Source organism: Stomoxys calcitrans, chromosome 5 (assembly GCF_963082655.1).
Source record: "Stomoxys calcitrans chromosome 5, idStoCalc2.1, whole genome shotgun sequence".
NCBI classification, from domain to species: domain Eukaryota; kingdom Metazoa; phylum Arthropoda; class Insecta; order Diptera; family Muscidae; genus Stomoxys; species Stomoxys calcitrans.
This window is the reverse complement of record NC_081556.1, coordinates 138945567-138962095: the sequence shown is the minus strand read 5'-3', so window position 1 is coordinate 138962095 and position 16529 is coordinate 138945567. Positions and strand designations below refer to the sequence as shown.

The 16529-nt window shown below is 38.0% G+C and overlaps 1 protein-coding gene across 11 annotated transcripts in view; it reads right to left on the bottom strand.

Moving 5' to 3' along the window:
* Positions 1-16529, bottom strand: part of LOC106089108 (guanine nucleotide exchange factor DBS) — a 352997-nt gene that overhangs the window by 316398 nt on the left and 20070 nt on the right. Inside the window, exon 1 of one of the 11 annotated variants that reach the window (XM_059370341.1) lies at positions 1325-1406. The exons of the other annotated variants lie outside the window; for them this stretch is intronic. Coding sequence (XP_059226324.1) covers positions 1325-1391 — 67 coding nt within the window. The 5' untranslated portion in view covers positions 1392-1406. Of the gene's footprint in view, positions 1-1324; positions 1407-16529 lie in introns of those variants that run through there. 11 annotated transcript variants of the gene reach the window in all.

Below are 16529 nucleotides of genomic sequence, written 5' to 3'. Positions count from 1 at the left end.
AGTAGTGCAACTGTGCTTTGGCCGGAAACCAGATTGAAAATCTGTTAGCAGCGAATTATTCGCAATATATTCTGATATTTTCCGGTTGACTAGAGTCTCAAATACAATATCTTAGAGAGGTATGGAAGTATTGCTATTGGCCTAAATTCCTGGTTATTCTTTGGTATTGGGACTATCCTTGCACGTTTCCAAGACTGTGGATAGCAACTCCTTAAAATAATATTGTTAAAAAGATGACACATATACGGAAGAATAAAGGGTAGAATTATCCTAAAAAAATCTTGGGTCAATACCATCAGAACCAATGGCATTAGACTTAATCGATTCTACAGCGCTAACGATATCGCTTTGCTCAAAACGCTCAAGATCAAAACGTAGGTCTGGTGAGGTTTACGTTACTAAATTCACTGTCGTAGAAATGTACGTTTGGCTCAGAAAAAGATATGTTCAAGAAACTCCTATTAATCTCATCTAAATCAACATGTCTATCAATTGATGCATTATCACTTCATATTCCAATTGACTTAATATGTCTCCAAGTATCTTTCGTGTTCAATGCCTAAAATAAGCTATTTTCTTCGTCTTTATACAAGAAGTGGTCTGATTCCTCGCACGCTTGTAATCATTAAAGAGTTCAGGTGTTCTAAAAAGCTTCCATCGAGGGTACGCACAATCTCTTTTACGTATCAATACTTTATTATCATTATCAAACCACTGTTTCCCATTCGAAAAAACAGTTCGGGTCTTCATCGGAACACATTTGTCGAAAATCTGACTCACATTACGTTGAAGAAATACAGTCTGTTCATCTACGCAAGACATGCCATAAAGTTCCTTAACTCAACGGTGCCAATTTCACAAAGTAGTGAGTTATAATCAATGTTTCTATAGTCTCTGTACGTATATGTTATTCTTGTATATTCCATTGGAACGCCATAAGTCAAAAAGCATAAATCATGTTTTGAACATAGGGTGCCGATAATTGATCATATAACTTCACATCTGTCTTGGATCTTACAAAGAACAAGTCAATAAGAGGCTCAATTTTAACCTTCGTTAATTTCTCCAAATTTGTAGCTGAATCGATGGTGGTATGTACACAACATTCGGCTGGGCCGAACTTAGGAGGTTTTTGCGCCTAAAAATTCTCTATAATAGAAGGTGGGTTCATATTTCACATATGGATCACACATGGATCGGCCTCGATTTAATTATATTATAGCTTTTCGACATCTCATCCGTTATTTGGTTTCAAACTATACCTCGAATTCACTTTACTTTTTTTTGGCAAACAATATTTTTCACAACTTTTTTATTGACTTACTTTTCTTCTTTTTGATTCTTTTAATTTTCTCATAATTTTTCTTAAAAAATTTCTTTGTTTTAAGCATTTTGCGTAAATAGATTTAAAAATTTTTATTAATATTAATTTTCTATTGCACTTCTTTTAACCGATAAGCGAACGCAATAGGGCACAACACGTCTCACGTATTAATGACAAACAAATAATAAAATTAAACGAATGAGTTATTGTGAAAAAATAAATAATCGAAGCGCGATATAAAAAGCGTAAATAAAACAACCGACCGACAGACAGACGGCAGACTGACATCGGACCAATAGCTAGTGTGACTCCCAACAAAACAATCATTGACGAGGAAGAAAATTTAAAACAAAATGCCTATTTTTATGTCATAAATGCCGCTGAGCGCAAAAGCTACCCTTTCGAGTTCCAATTGGTCATAGACGACTCGGAAGACTGTTGGACACTTGTTGTCAAAACTCAACTTGAATCAATGAAGATCGAAGATCTCAAAAGAGACATAACGATCAATTTGCTTAAATTTATGATGAGAATTTTTGTTGGATTTTCAACAACTTTCAAATTTCATGGGCTTTATCATATTCAAGGTCCCCTATAATCACCATAAGAATGAAAACTAAAGCATATGAAACAAATTAATGCGTTTATGTTTAAGCGCATGCGCGCATTGCCAATTAAACTTTAGTTTTGCTTTGGCGCGCATAACAATTAATCAGCCAATTAACTTGGAAGCTTGGCTTTGATAATTGTTCACAAATCATTGGATTATGAGGTGATAAAGGGTGATTTTTTAGCTATTATCTTTTTGGCAACGCTGGTTTAAACAGCTCACGCAGCTTTCGTGTTTTGTTTCACTGTCAAACATCTTCTGTTTGGTCTATAATCTAACCATGAAGCGTCTTACAAACGAACAACGCTTGAAAATTATTGATTTTATTATTAAAATGCATCCTCTGTTAAGAAAGTTCATCGCGCGTTGCTTCTTCTTCAGCAAAGAATCTAATCTTTGGCTCAAAGGGTACGTTAGTAAGCAGAATTATCGATTTTGGAAAAGTCACAGTTTGGTGCGGTTTATGGGTTGGTGGCATCATTGGACCGTACTTCTTTAAAGATTATGCGAATCGTAACGTAATTGTGAATGGTGGGCGCAATTTTGAGATGATATCCAACTTTTTTATGCTCAAAATGCAAGAGCTTGACTTGCATGACATGAGGTTTCAACAAGACGGTGCCACATGCCACACAGCACGCGTAACAATGGGCTTGTTGAGAGGCGAGTTCGGTGACCGTTCAATGGGCCTCCTCGATTGTGCGATTTAACGCCTTTAGACTACTTCTGTGGGGCTATGTTAAAGCTCATGTCTATACAGACCAGCCTGATTCAATTTTCTCATTGGAAGACAACATTGAAGCATTTGTTCATGAGATACCGGCCGGAATCTTGGAAAGAGTATGCCAAAATTGGACTAAGCGGATGACCTATTTGAAGCGCAGTCACGGTCAACATTTGCATGAAATAATCTTCAAACTTTTAATTATATGGACCGCACTATCGACTCAAATAAAGATTTCATGCATTTTTCTGAATTTTGTGTGTGTTTATTTTTTGAAAAACTTTTCTATAGCTCTTAAAAAATCACCCTTTATATAATTTTTTTCCAAAATACCTATCATGTTCATTATATTTTTGCCATTTCGTTGGCAACACAGGGAAATATTCATATGCAGCTTTTAAAGTATGAATTGATTGTTGTAAAGATCAGTAATCGTAGCGCCAAAGTCATTAAAAGGTATAGAGTCGAAGTTAGTTTTAATATCTCCCTCTTACACCCTCTACTAAAGTCAAAATATGCGAGTAAGCACACGCCAAGTGAAGTAGAGGCATTGGAAGGAGAAATAGAATGGCAAGTGTGAGAGTGAATTAAGATATTCGGGAATCGGAATGAAATCCGAAAATTTTACCAAAAAAAAATTGAAATCCAAAAATTTTACCAAAAAAAATTTAAATCCAAAAATTTTACCAAAAAAATTTTGCATCTCCGATCATTGAGCTCGTCTCGAAAGAGAAACAAACAAAAATTGTAAAATGTAATGTTTTTCGCCTTAACAGGCAAAAAGGAAGGAATTCGAACCTGGGCACACGGAGCAACAGCGAGAGCTGTTGTCGAAACCACCAATACAACTTCCAACAATTCCACAAAATCATATGTAGTACGGAAGAAGTGTAATTTGTCACAGAATGAATGTCTGTCATTACACAAAAATACATGCATTGGGAAAAAGTACAGCTAATTGACATGGTTGTCGAGCGTGGTTAATGAGGTAATTGTATCTAGATGCGTTTTTGCTATTAATACGACTCAAATACAAAATACCAACGCACGGCCCTTGAAGCCATCAGACCTAATATGGTAGAAAAGTCTTCTAACCAAAGACGAAACGTTGGTGTGTGCTGCTATCTTTGGCTTTCCTTTTCCATTTTGCATCTCCGATCGTTGAGCTCGTCTCGAAAGAGAAACAAACAAAAATTGGAAAAAAAATTAACTTTGCCCTGTAAAGGCAAAGAAGGATGATTTGTAAGAGATACAGATAGTATGCTTAGTATATGGAAAGAATTTCCAGCCATTGGTTTCCGATAGTGGCGAAGACAACGATCTAAACCGCTCAGTCAGAATCTTGGGGCTCACCGTAGTTCATAAATTAGCATGTTCGCATTTGATAATGAGCGTCAGGGTTCAAATCCCAACGAGAATATCAGAAACAAGTAAAGCGTGCAGAATCTTATATACCCTCCAACATGGATCGCATTTGTAAAGTTCTTTGCCCGATATCTCTTTAAAGGCAAACAAAGAACCATGGAGAGGAATTGCTATTAGAACTATACCAATTTATAAACCGATTGACGCCATACATGGTTTGGCTGTTGGAGACCAAAGTGGAAGTCATTGTGCAAAATTTCAGTAACATCGAATAAGAATTGCACCCTCTATAGGCTGAAGAAGAATAATCGGGAGATCGATTTATATGGGAGCTCTATCAGGTTATGAGCGATGCAGACCATACTTGGCACAATTGTTAGAAGTCATAACAAAACACTTTATGCAAAATGTCATCCAAATCGGGTAATAATTGCGCCCTTTAGCGGCTCAAGAAGTCAAGATCCAACATCGGTTTATGTGGCAACCTACCTTTGAACCATCCAGATCGCTTTAAAAACCCGAATAACTTGTGCAAGTTTACATCCGCTAAATCAGACAGGTTCTCAAAGAAATGAGAACCTAAAGTGGGACTCCTTCTGACTGCGATTGCGGGACACACACACACAAGGTGTTCTATAGTCTTTTCTTCTTCGATGTGCTTATAGCTTCTGCAAAAGCCGTTGCTGGCAACATTCAATCTGTCAGCATGTTTTCCAATTGGAGAGTGACCTGTCATGACGGACATAATGACTGAGACGCCTGTTCTAGCCAATGACACCAATGCAATAGTCAAGTCTAGATTAGGCCACATAGTTTTTGAGTGCTCACAGCCCCCTCTTTGTGACCATCTATCAATTGTTGTCCTCGGGCCGGGTCCTGGAAACTTAGCTTACATGCCGGTAGAAGGAATACCCACAGATTCCAATATCCCTGGAATGCGAAGGGTAGTTCCTAGTCTCGCAAGCTCGTCTGCTTTACAATTCCCTGGGATATCTCTGTGGCCCGGCTCCCAAAAGAGGTGAATTTTGAACGGTGCAGCCATCTCGAGAGATCTGCGACAATCGAGGGCGGTTTTTGTGTTCAGAAATACATTCTCCAGGGATTTGAGAAGCCGTCTGAGAAGATATTTATACCAATTGTCGTTATGAAATTATATCTTACCCATTCCACCAGTTCCCTAATTGCAAGGATCTCCGCTTGAGATACACTGCAATGGTTGGGTAATATTTTCGATATGACCAGTTCTAGATATTTAGAGTACACATCAAAGCCCACCTAGTGGTTTAATTTAGGACCTTCCGTAAATAAGTCTATGTAACCTCTGTTACCAGGGACATCTTAGTTCCAATCGGATCTATCAGGAATAGTGGTGCAGTACTTTTTACCAAAAAGTGGCTCAGCTAGGTTGTAATCCACATAGGAAATTGTATCAAGGATTACACAGTGTCCGTAGCCACCACATGACCAATGAGAAAGCTCCCTTAACCTCACGGCAGCGGTCGCTGCAATTTGTCTACCCACAATGTCAAGAGGCATAAGATGTAGCATTAAATTCAGTGCCTCAGATGGTGTCGTCCTCAGTGCGGCTGTGATGCACAAACAAGTCATCCTTTGGTTTCGGTTAAGTATTGAACAGTAGGTGGACTTTTGAAGCGCCGTCCACCAGATCACAACACCATTTAGCATTATGGGTCTGACAACGGCAGTATATACCCAATACATGACACGCGGTCTAAACTCCCAAATTTTGCCAATGGCTCTCTTGCAGGTGTATAGGGCAAGAGTTGCATTTCTTGCCCTTTCCAAAATGTTGGATTTGAAATTAAATTTCCTGTGCAGCAAAACACCCAGGAATTTTGCACTTATATATATTTGCGCATAAGATGTACCATTAAATTCGGTGCATCAGAGGGTGTCGTCCTCAAGGCGGCTGTGATGCACAAACAAGCCATCCTTTGGATCCGGTTAAGTATTGAGCATTAGGTGGACTTTTGAAGAGCCATCCACCAAACCACAACACCATATAGCATTATAGGTCTGACAACTGCAGGACAAATCCAATGCATAACTCGCGGTCTTAATCCCCAACTTTTGCCAATGGCTCTTTTGCCCTTTCCAAAATGCTGGATTTGAAGTTCAATTTCCTGTCCAGCTAAACACCTAGGCATTTTGCGCTTTCTGCAAATGGAACATTCTCTCCTCCCAAGGAGACAGATTCCATTGTAGGCAACTTGTGTCTCTGTATAGCTGAAAATAACTACTTCTGTCTTGGACGGATTTATACCTAGACCACTTTCGGTAGCCCTCTCGCTGTTGCACGTAGAGCTTCCTGAAGTATATCTCTTAAGAGTGCTGGGAAACCTTCCCCTAACCGCAATTGCCACGTCATCAGCATACGCGGCCACTTTTACGCCTTTTTCTTCCTGAGACAATAATATATTGTTAATGGCTATATTACAAAGTAGAGGAGATAGTACACCTCCTTGAGGTGTTTCTCTGCTGACCTTTGAAAGTAAGCGTGCTTTTGGCAGACAGTGGGTCGGTCGGGCATGGGTAGATCGACTTGAAATGTCATGACTATTAAAAATAAACATACTTTACGGGGTCTTAGACGAATATTTCGAGGTGTTACAAACGGAATGACGAAATTAGTATACCCCCATCCTATGGTGGAGGGTATGAAAAATTTTCAGCGCTGGTTATTCCCTCCGAGTGCTGGTGACACATGTGAGATATTTACCGTAGGTAATTAGCTATGTAAACTTCTCTGCTAAAGTGGTGTTGCTCTGCCTTGCCGGCATGCCGTTCGAACTTGGCAATGAACAGGAGGTTTTTTGACATTGAGCTTAAACTTGTTTCGAACAGCATCCATTGATATGAGAGAAATATCCCCGCTGTTTCTTAATACTATGTTCATGGGCAAATTTGAAGTATTCTTTAGTCAGAATAAGGTCAGTGGCCAAGCAGAACAACAAGGGAGCAGGAGCCGATGAGTTGCCAACTTAACTGTTTAAGACCAGAAGCTACGAACTTAAAAGGCGCATGTTTAAGGTCACAATGCGCAAATTGGCTAGAAGAACGAATAGTTGATTTTTTAGTACAACAGCATACGAGGGTTGCCTTTTATATTTCGGGATTAGAGAACAAAAACAAATATTAATCATCGAAAATCGCTTTATTGTTTTTCAAAATATTCTATTCATTACGAAATATTCCAAATAACGATCTATACGCTTTTTCATGCGTTTGAACCAATTGTGGAAGTACTTTTGTACTCTGTACTCTGATTGAGTTATCTCAAAAACATGCATTCTGAACGCAGCAACCGCTACTTCAGGTGTCGAAAAACGTTGACATCTCATTTTTTACGAACGGGAATAAAAAAGCAGTCATTCGGTGCCAAGTCAGGACTATACGGCGGATGACTCATCGAATCGATGTTTTGAGTGCTCAAAAATGCAGTTGCTTGGTATTTTTGAAGCATTTCTATCGACCAATCGTTACGAGCCATTTGACAAATTGTGTGGGATGCTAATTTTTTTTTACGGTCAAATGTTCATGCAATATTGAATGTATGCTGGTCCCGCTAATGCCTAAGGTTATCTTTATCTCACGATAGGTCACATGACGATTTTGCAATATCAGTTAGCACACATCAACAATGTTTTTTGGAACAACAACTGATTTTGGACGATCTTCACGAATTTGTCTTGTAGTGAAGTACGATCTCGGTTGAATTCACCATACCATCGATAAACACTGGTCCTTGATGGAGCTTCATTGCCAAAAATTGAATTAAGTTCATCGATGCACTGTTGTTGAGTTAATACATGTGAAAGTTGTAAAAAATAATCGCACGAAAATCTTCACCATTTAATCCCATTTTTTGGGTGAGATTAATCTTTTAAGTTACTGTAAACAACACAAATAGCGCTAGTATGTCAAAACGTTCTGAGTACGCATAACCTCAAAAATGTCAAGCTTTACGATAGAACTGACAGTTGGCCGATTGCAACACAAGGGTGGCGCAATCCCGAAATATAAAAGGCCACCTTCCTATTTGATAAATTGCTCACTCTTTCGTTAATATGTGAACTTCCTCATAACTAAATGACAATCTCGTTAGAAATTTGCAATGCCTTATTCCTTATTCAATTTGATTTTTTTTAATTTCTACAAAACTTATCTCTCTATAAGAAATTCTATAATGGGAAACTTAACACTAGGTTTCCTTATTAGCTTTACAAATAAAACAAAATTCATCTTTTGGGGTTTATTATTTATCTGTCAGCTGTTTTGCAACCCAATTCCTCTCCCTTCACATACTTGGAAATCGGAATCACACACAATAACTGAAAAACAATCCTCATTCAGTTGGAATTTCAAAACTCAAAAGCAATAAAGAATCGAGTAGTGAAATCTGAGCATTTACAATAACAAAACGGGGTAAGCTTGGAGATGGATAAGTCTAGTCCCCAAACATGCTTAAAGGCTTATACTCAAATCAGTTGTATATCGAGTTTACAGTAAAACGCACTTAAACATCAAAGTCATTTTTTTTTTTATAGAAAATCTATAAAAATGTGAAAAGTTTTTGGTGCCATTTGAAATGTTTTAAAAGCTACCTAATTGTACACAGCGATTTCTAGCCTATTGGTCACTTTCCATTTGGCCAAGAATATATTTTAACGCTGTGTACATTATGTAGACTTTTTAAACCTTTGGCTTTAACATCCTAAAAACATTTGGCTTTAACATCCTAACCTTTGGCTTTAACATCGTCCTAACATCCTAACTATTTTTAAGTGAAGTTGAGAAAAAAAGTGTTGTATTCAGTCCTCTGTTTGCTTTAAATACCATGAAAGCAACCGAAGATTTTGATTTGATGCCACTGTAGTTCCTTCGCTTGCTTTCAGTTGACATTCAACCTCCCTCCAACAGTAACATTAAAATCTTTGGCAGCTTTCGGGTATTTTAGTAATTTTACCTCACTGCAAGTGAAGAAAAAGCAAAAACATCGATATTTTAAACCTTTAAAAAAAGTTTAAAACATCTTACGCTTAATTGCTCCGCCTGATGTGAGTTTAAGGTTCTCCTGTCTTAGAGCATTCCTGGATTTTTGCAAACTCAAATCACTTGGTGCATAAAGTGAATATGTGACTAATACTACATTAATAACAAAATGAATATACCACCCCCCATCCTATGGTGGGGGTGTATACAAGTAAGTGTATAGTATAGAAGTACTAGCCGAACCGGGCCCGCTCCCCTGCGCCTTCTTTAACACTCGTATATCTTTTAGGGTGGGAACACTTCGCCCTGAATTCGTGCCTTTGTAGCCTATGACGCTGAACGCATTCGAATCCTGGCGAGAACATCGGACAAAGCGGTGTTTATCCCCTCTTAATGTTGGCGACATTTACGAGGTGCAATGCCATGCATGGTAATTTAAAAAATTTTTCGCAAAGAGATGTCGCACTGCGGGACGCCATTCGGACTCGGATATAAAAAAAGGTCATTTATCGGCTATAAAAAAAGGTACTTTGAAATTACTGAAATTAGATATCGAATTCGTTCTTTATTCCCAACGGAAATAAAGTTCAGTTTATGGGGGTGCTTTAGGGCGTACCCCAAAACACTTGGCTCTAAAATTGCATATTAAACTCGTTTTCTACTACCCGCTGTGTAATATCGGTTCAGCCAAGTATAATACAGTCACAAGGTGCCCAATGGCGTTTTTGAGGGGTAGCGTGACCCCCTATACTTCGATCTTAATTTGGACGCCAGATTCGAAATCTACTCCAAAATACCTTTCATTTGAGCCCCATATTGAAATGAACGTCCAATATGTCTGTTTGGGGTAGTTTTGGGGCTGGGGCGGCCCGATGGGTACTTAGGCTATAATTTTAATACCATATTCGTCTTCTACTCTCTAATACCTTTCATTTGATACCTATATTGTCCTGATTGGTCCACCTTAGATTTTGGGTTGTGTTTTTGGCATAAGGGGGAGGGTCCGTCCCCCTTCCGATATATAGTCTAACCTACACAATATGCGAAAATTTTGAGAAAATCGGTTCTGCCGTTTTTCAGGCTATATGGAACAAACAAACCGAGTCTCATATATCCGTGATTGGCTTATGTGCCCATTTTGGGCGTTTTTGTGGGGGTGGGGTGACCCCCTATACTTCGACATGAATTTGTATATCAGATTCGTTATCTACTCCCACATACTATTCATTTGATACCCATATTGTCCCTATAGGTCCACTCTTAATTTTGGGTGGTGTTTTTTATACCCCCGAATACCTTTAATTTGAGTCCCATATTGTCATGATCGTCAAATAAACCAATTTTAAGGGGTTTTGGGTCTGGGGCGGCCCCCAGGTACTTGAACCCAACTTTTATTATGAAATTCGTACTCTACTCTTGAATACCTTTCATTTGAATCCCATATTGTCTCGATCGCTCCACTTTGATTTTTGGGTAGTACTTTTGTGGTAAGGGGGAGGGTCCGCCCCCTCCAAATATCAAAAAATTATATCACACATCAACCTACACAATCTGTGAAAATTTCAATGTAAGTGGTTCAGCCGTTTTTGAGTCCATACGGAACAAATAAACACAAATTGAATTTTATATATAAGATGAATATTGGGTTGCCCAAAAAGTAATTGCGGATTTTTCATATAGTCGGCGTTGACAAATTTTTTCACAGCTTGTGACTCTGTAATTGCATTCTTTTTTATGTCAGTTATCAGCTGTTACTTTTAGCTTGCTTTAGAAAAAAAAGTGTAAAAAAAGTATATTTGATTAAAGTTCATTCTAAGTTTTATTAAAAATGCATTTACTTTCTTTTAAAAAATCCGCAATTACTTTTTGGGCAACCCAATAGTAAGTGCAAGCAGATGTGTATCGCACGACGAAGTTTTACATTGTCTTCGATCAGTCAAGTCAAATGCTATTGGTCATGATAACATTGACCCAAGATTCATGAGAATATTAGTTCCTTACCTTCTACTTTATTTTACTCATCTCTTTAATTCAATTCACAGAACTCAAAAGCAAAAAATCATGGTCGAGACTGGGAAAATCTCTATATGAATAAGTTTCCCCAGTCTTGGTGTGCTCAAATTCATAACATAATAAAAAGATCATGTCATGGTTCGAAAAACATGAGGCTGACAGTTGGTCGTATAGGAGGACTTTAGAAGTGTCACTAGCAAAGAACAGATCGAGAAGCGTAATGGAGGATGCAGAAAAATGCGCGGGATTTGTTAAATTGAAAGGCAAAAGCCACAAGGAAGGCATTTCAAACGTCAAGCCCGTGTACTGTAAAACGTTAGAATTTAAGTCCCCAGCAACCACAATGTCTAAGTAAGCAATAGGAAGAGGTTCAAGAACAGAGAAAAGATCTCGCGTATCCGTACAGTTGTTCGGATCATCAAGATCCGGAAGATCGGATCCGGAAGATTGGATCATCAAGATCATGTCATGGTTTGAAAAACATGAGGCTGACAGTTGGTCGTATAGGAGGACTTCAGAAATGTCACTAGCAAAGAACAGATCGAGAAGCGTGCTGGAGGATGCGGAAAAATGCGCGGGAATTGCTGAATTGGAAGGCAATAGCCACAAGGAAGACATTTCAAACGTCAAGCCCGTGTCCTGTAAAGCGTTAGAATTGAAGTCCCCAGCAACCACAAATGTCTAAGTAAGCAATAGAGAGAGGTTCAAGGACAGAGAAAAAATCTCGCGTATCCGTACAGTTGTTCGGTCTATAAACGCACCCCACAAGGAGCTTGATATCGGCAACAGACACCTCAACAAAAACATACTCATCAATTGGGCCACCTGGGTTGGACTTTATACATAACTGAGTATTCAGGTGGTTTCTCACATACAGAGCGGTGCCGACCCCACGACGCAATCTATCAACTCTGTGCACACATTATCCTGAAAGATCAATAAACGCATCCGGTGTTGACTGAGTCAGCCACGTCTCCGACACACATTCTATATCAATGTCAGAGTTCTCAAAAATCATCTTGAATTCGTCAAGCTTGTTATTCAGGCTTTGGGCATTAATATGGCAGATATTTTATCCATTATGTTGTCTAGACAATATCCTGATCATATTCGGCGTTGCATCTCTAGTATTTGTTTTAGCAATCATATTTAAAGAAGTAAAAAGATTTAATTAAATCCTCAACAACTCGGAAGATGATAAATGTTATAAATGAAGATAAATTAACTTTGATGTATGATAAGATACTATAATAAAAATGTAAGAAACGCATGCAAAAAAGAACTAAATATAGGATAACATAAATGACATGAGATTTGTTGTAGTTTATAGGATGATGTTATTAATAGGATTTTGTGTTTGGTTAGTATGACGAAACCCATTTAAAGCATCAGAATTTTCAATGCATACCGGAACGTCGCTGGGATGACGCTTCACATACACTAGTCCTTTGAAAGTATAGGCTGAGTGTAAAAGTTTCTTTTTTTTTAGGGAGAGAACTTCTTGTAAGATTCTATAGTTTGAATTCGAAATGTTTTCATTTATGTATATAGAAATGACAAGTTGAGTCAAAGCCAATCATGTTGAGATTTCTATATTATGTTACTTCTCGAAAGTTTTCGAGAAGATTTTTCATAAACAAATGTCCAAATATCTCCATCATGAATCTTTCTTGTCCGATAGACAATACGGGTTTGGCGCCCATCATAGTTGCCTTAGTACATTAGTTAAAGTTTGGGAATCAATTAGAAGTGAAATTGATGATCGCAATCTTGTTCTACTAGATCAATCAAAGGCTTTCGACTCGATTGATCATCATAACTTAAATATGAAGCTCAGAAGATTTTTCAATTTCAGCGATACTTCTATCAAATTGGTTCAATCATATCTCAGTAATCGGCAATAGTCAGTGTTCGTAGGGGATTCAATATCACACCCAATTATAGGGCTCAATAATTGGTCCGCTCCTTTTTTGCTGTACGCAAACGATATTCCTACCCAGCTGGTCCATAGCCAAATCCTTATGTATGCTGATGACGTTCAGTTATTCCTTAGCGGCTCTGTTAATAATATTTGTGAATGCGTTGCAAAACTCAAAGAGAACCTGTCCTGTGTCTATAAGTGGACTATAGCAAATGGTTTATTTCTGATCGAATCGAAAGTGATTGTTATTCACAAAAATAAAAGATTTAGTTTGCGAAACCTGGATTTCACTATAAATCAACAGAAAATTGATATTGTGTCTAGTGCTAAGAATTTAGGTGTGATTTTTAACAGTTCTGTAACTTGATCAAATCACATAAATGTTGTAGCCGGGCAGACATATGCAAAGCTCCGTGCACTGTGGATAACACACTCGTATACACCAATCGAAATTCGAATTCTGTTAGCAAAGACATCTCTAATTCCTGGTCTGATCTATGGGTGTGAACAAACTGCGATTCACTAAGCCAAAATTAATTGTAGTATTCAACAGCATTTTTAGGTATATCTATGGTATATGATGGACTCAACGTGTTTCTCACTTGGCTGCTTCCCTTTATGGCTGTAGCTTCGACAATCTACGTAGAACTATTTCTCTACTTTCCTAACATAAAATCATTTGGAAGCAAACACCTAAATACCTCTATGACAAATTAATATTTGCCCGATCTAGAAGGCCGATCTAGAAGGGCTGGGTACCCACTATAAGTGGGTACCCAGCACGCCTCTTAGTTTTTGCACAGTGGGCTATTCTGTTAATTCTATCTTTAAATGGCTATACTCTCAAATGCTGTAGACTTTTTGGTTATTTTGCTTTTTGATTTAGATCCTAGGCATTAGGAGCTTCTTTCACTATAGTGCTCTTGTTGTCGTTTCTGATTTTTTTCATTATTTCTCCTGATTTTATTTTTAGATCTTTTCTGTTAAATTGTTAGCATTGCTCTGTTAAGCTCATAACAGGGTACTGCCAATTGAATGGGTTTGTGTCTCTGCTAGTTAAAGTTGACTTTATCTTCACGGACGTGAATGTTTATTTCTTTAAAAATTGTTTTATTATTTCTTAAGAAGGATATACGCCTGTTCTTATAAGTCTGCTCTATAACTATAAGATTTAATCTTGTTGTGTAGGTAATGTAGGTAAACGGACGGACATGGTTAGATAGACAATCAAGACACTATAGTTATTTTTTATAATTTTTATGTTATTGTTGGACGTTACAACCGCTTCCCTAGAATCAATATGCTGTACATACAGTGACAAATAAATAAACACCTGCAGTTATGACTAAATAGCTCTCATAATCTTCTTTTGCCAAATGACTGGGTGGGTTTCAAAAAATCCACTAAAAGCAAATCGTAAAAAAATTAACATAATTTTTTTGCACGACATACAGTAAATAAGGTGTGAAGAAACTTTAAAGTATGTAAAGACACCAGGCATTACAAAAAGTTGAGTAAAAACGCTGGAGAGAGATAGACTAAATCAAATACGAAGGGAAAGAGAGGAAAACCAGTAAGTAAAAACGAAAGACGGGCGGAGCCGACTATATAATACCCTACACCACGGAGTCTGCGTACTACTTTAAATGAATGGAACCCATGTTGAAATATAGTCAGATTTTAATTTTGCATATATTTTGATACTATATATAGAATCTTGTAAGATTTTCTTATGAAAGGATCTAAATTGTGGCTACTGGATTGGACATATCATATTAAAAATATATATGGGAGCCACATATATCTAAATCTGGACGGACTTTGACAAAATTTAGCACACGTACAACGACGCCAAATAAAAACCTCCCACTAAATTTTATAAAGATCAAACCAAAATTGTGGCATCTATAGCGTTAAGAGGGCATATCGGATGGAAGATATATATGGTCGGTCTAGATGACCGATTTTTATGAAATTTTCCATATGTATTTGCCACATATCATGAAAAATTTTGTAAAGATCGGAACATAATTGTGGCTTCTACAGCCTTAAAAGTCCATATCGGATGGAAGATATATATTGTAACTATATATAAATTTGAACCGATTTTTATGAAATTTTGCACACATATTGCAATGTCAAATGAAACATCTTATGCAAAATTTTATAAAGATCAGACCAAAAATTTTTTCCCCCCTATGAAAGCAGTGCATTGCGTTGGCGAGAGGAAATTAGGAATTGGAGGGGGGGAAAAGGATGTAGTGCCTATTGACATTTGTCTCAAAATTCTTGGATTTCCAAGTGGGTGGGAAAAACATTAGCCGGAAGTCGATTCCACATACGAACGGTTCGGGCGAAATAACAATTCTCTCTATAATGCATTGTACGGTCCACTGGCCAATCAATTACAAACGGGTGTGAGTTCCTGGAATGTCTAATATCCCTGACATACAACCTTACATCAGGAATAAGCGGACGAATATCAGACGAACACACACCATGAAAGTACCGATAGAACAGCGCCAAACAACCCACATTGCGACAATGATGAAGGGAGACAATAGAGTTGGATACCCCACTGTCCCCAATCAACGCCATCGCTCTCCTCTGTACACGGTCCAGTAGCTCAGGGATAATTATCTTCTCAATCATTTCAGCATTTATATCGTCATCCAAAAAACATAGTTTCCAATTAAAATGCTGAAATAATCCATTGAGCTCAGCCCAACGTGCTTTTTCGTATAAAAATATTGACCGCTTCGGTATATTCCGATTTGAACAATACGTACCATGGATGTTGAAAGTCATAACAAACCACTACGATAACAACCGCAGCTTCCAAGAGCTCAAAAAGTCAAAACGGTTTTTGTAGGAGCTATATCAAGATGCTAAATCGGAAGATCGGCTTATATGGTAGCTATATCAGGTTATAGAGCAGTCTGTAGCGTACTTGGATCGGAAGTCGTTAGAGAACACTTTGTGAAAATTTTCAGATAAATCGGATAATATTCGCGGCTCAAGAAGTCAAATCGGGAGATCAGTTTATATAGGAGCTGTATCAAGTTATTGGCCAGTCCGTATTTTCCACAATTGTTGGAAGTCATAGCAGAACATAACGTTCAAAATTTAAGCCCAAACGGATAAGAATTACAGCTTCTAGGGACTCAAAATATCCAAGCGGGAGATCGGTTTATATGGCGGCCACCGTGGCGCAGAGATTAGCATGTAAGCCTATGGCGCCAAATGCCTGGGTTCAAATCCCGACGTGAACGTCAGGAAAATTTTCATCAGTTGTTATCCACTTACTAATGCTGGTTACATTTGTGAGATATCCTGCCATGTTTAAACTTATCTACCAAGTGATAGTACTATGCGGTATGCCGGTCGGACTCATTGATTTGAGAGAAGTATCCTCTTTTTGTAAATGGAATGTTCATGGGAAATTTAGCTGTACATATATCAGATTATACACCGACTTGGGGCCATATTTATAACATCCGATATGCGATCCCATGGCAGCCGGTTGTTCGTACCGGATTGATCCGTTGAAGTCCTTCAT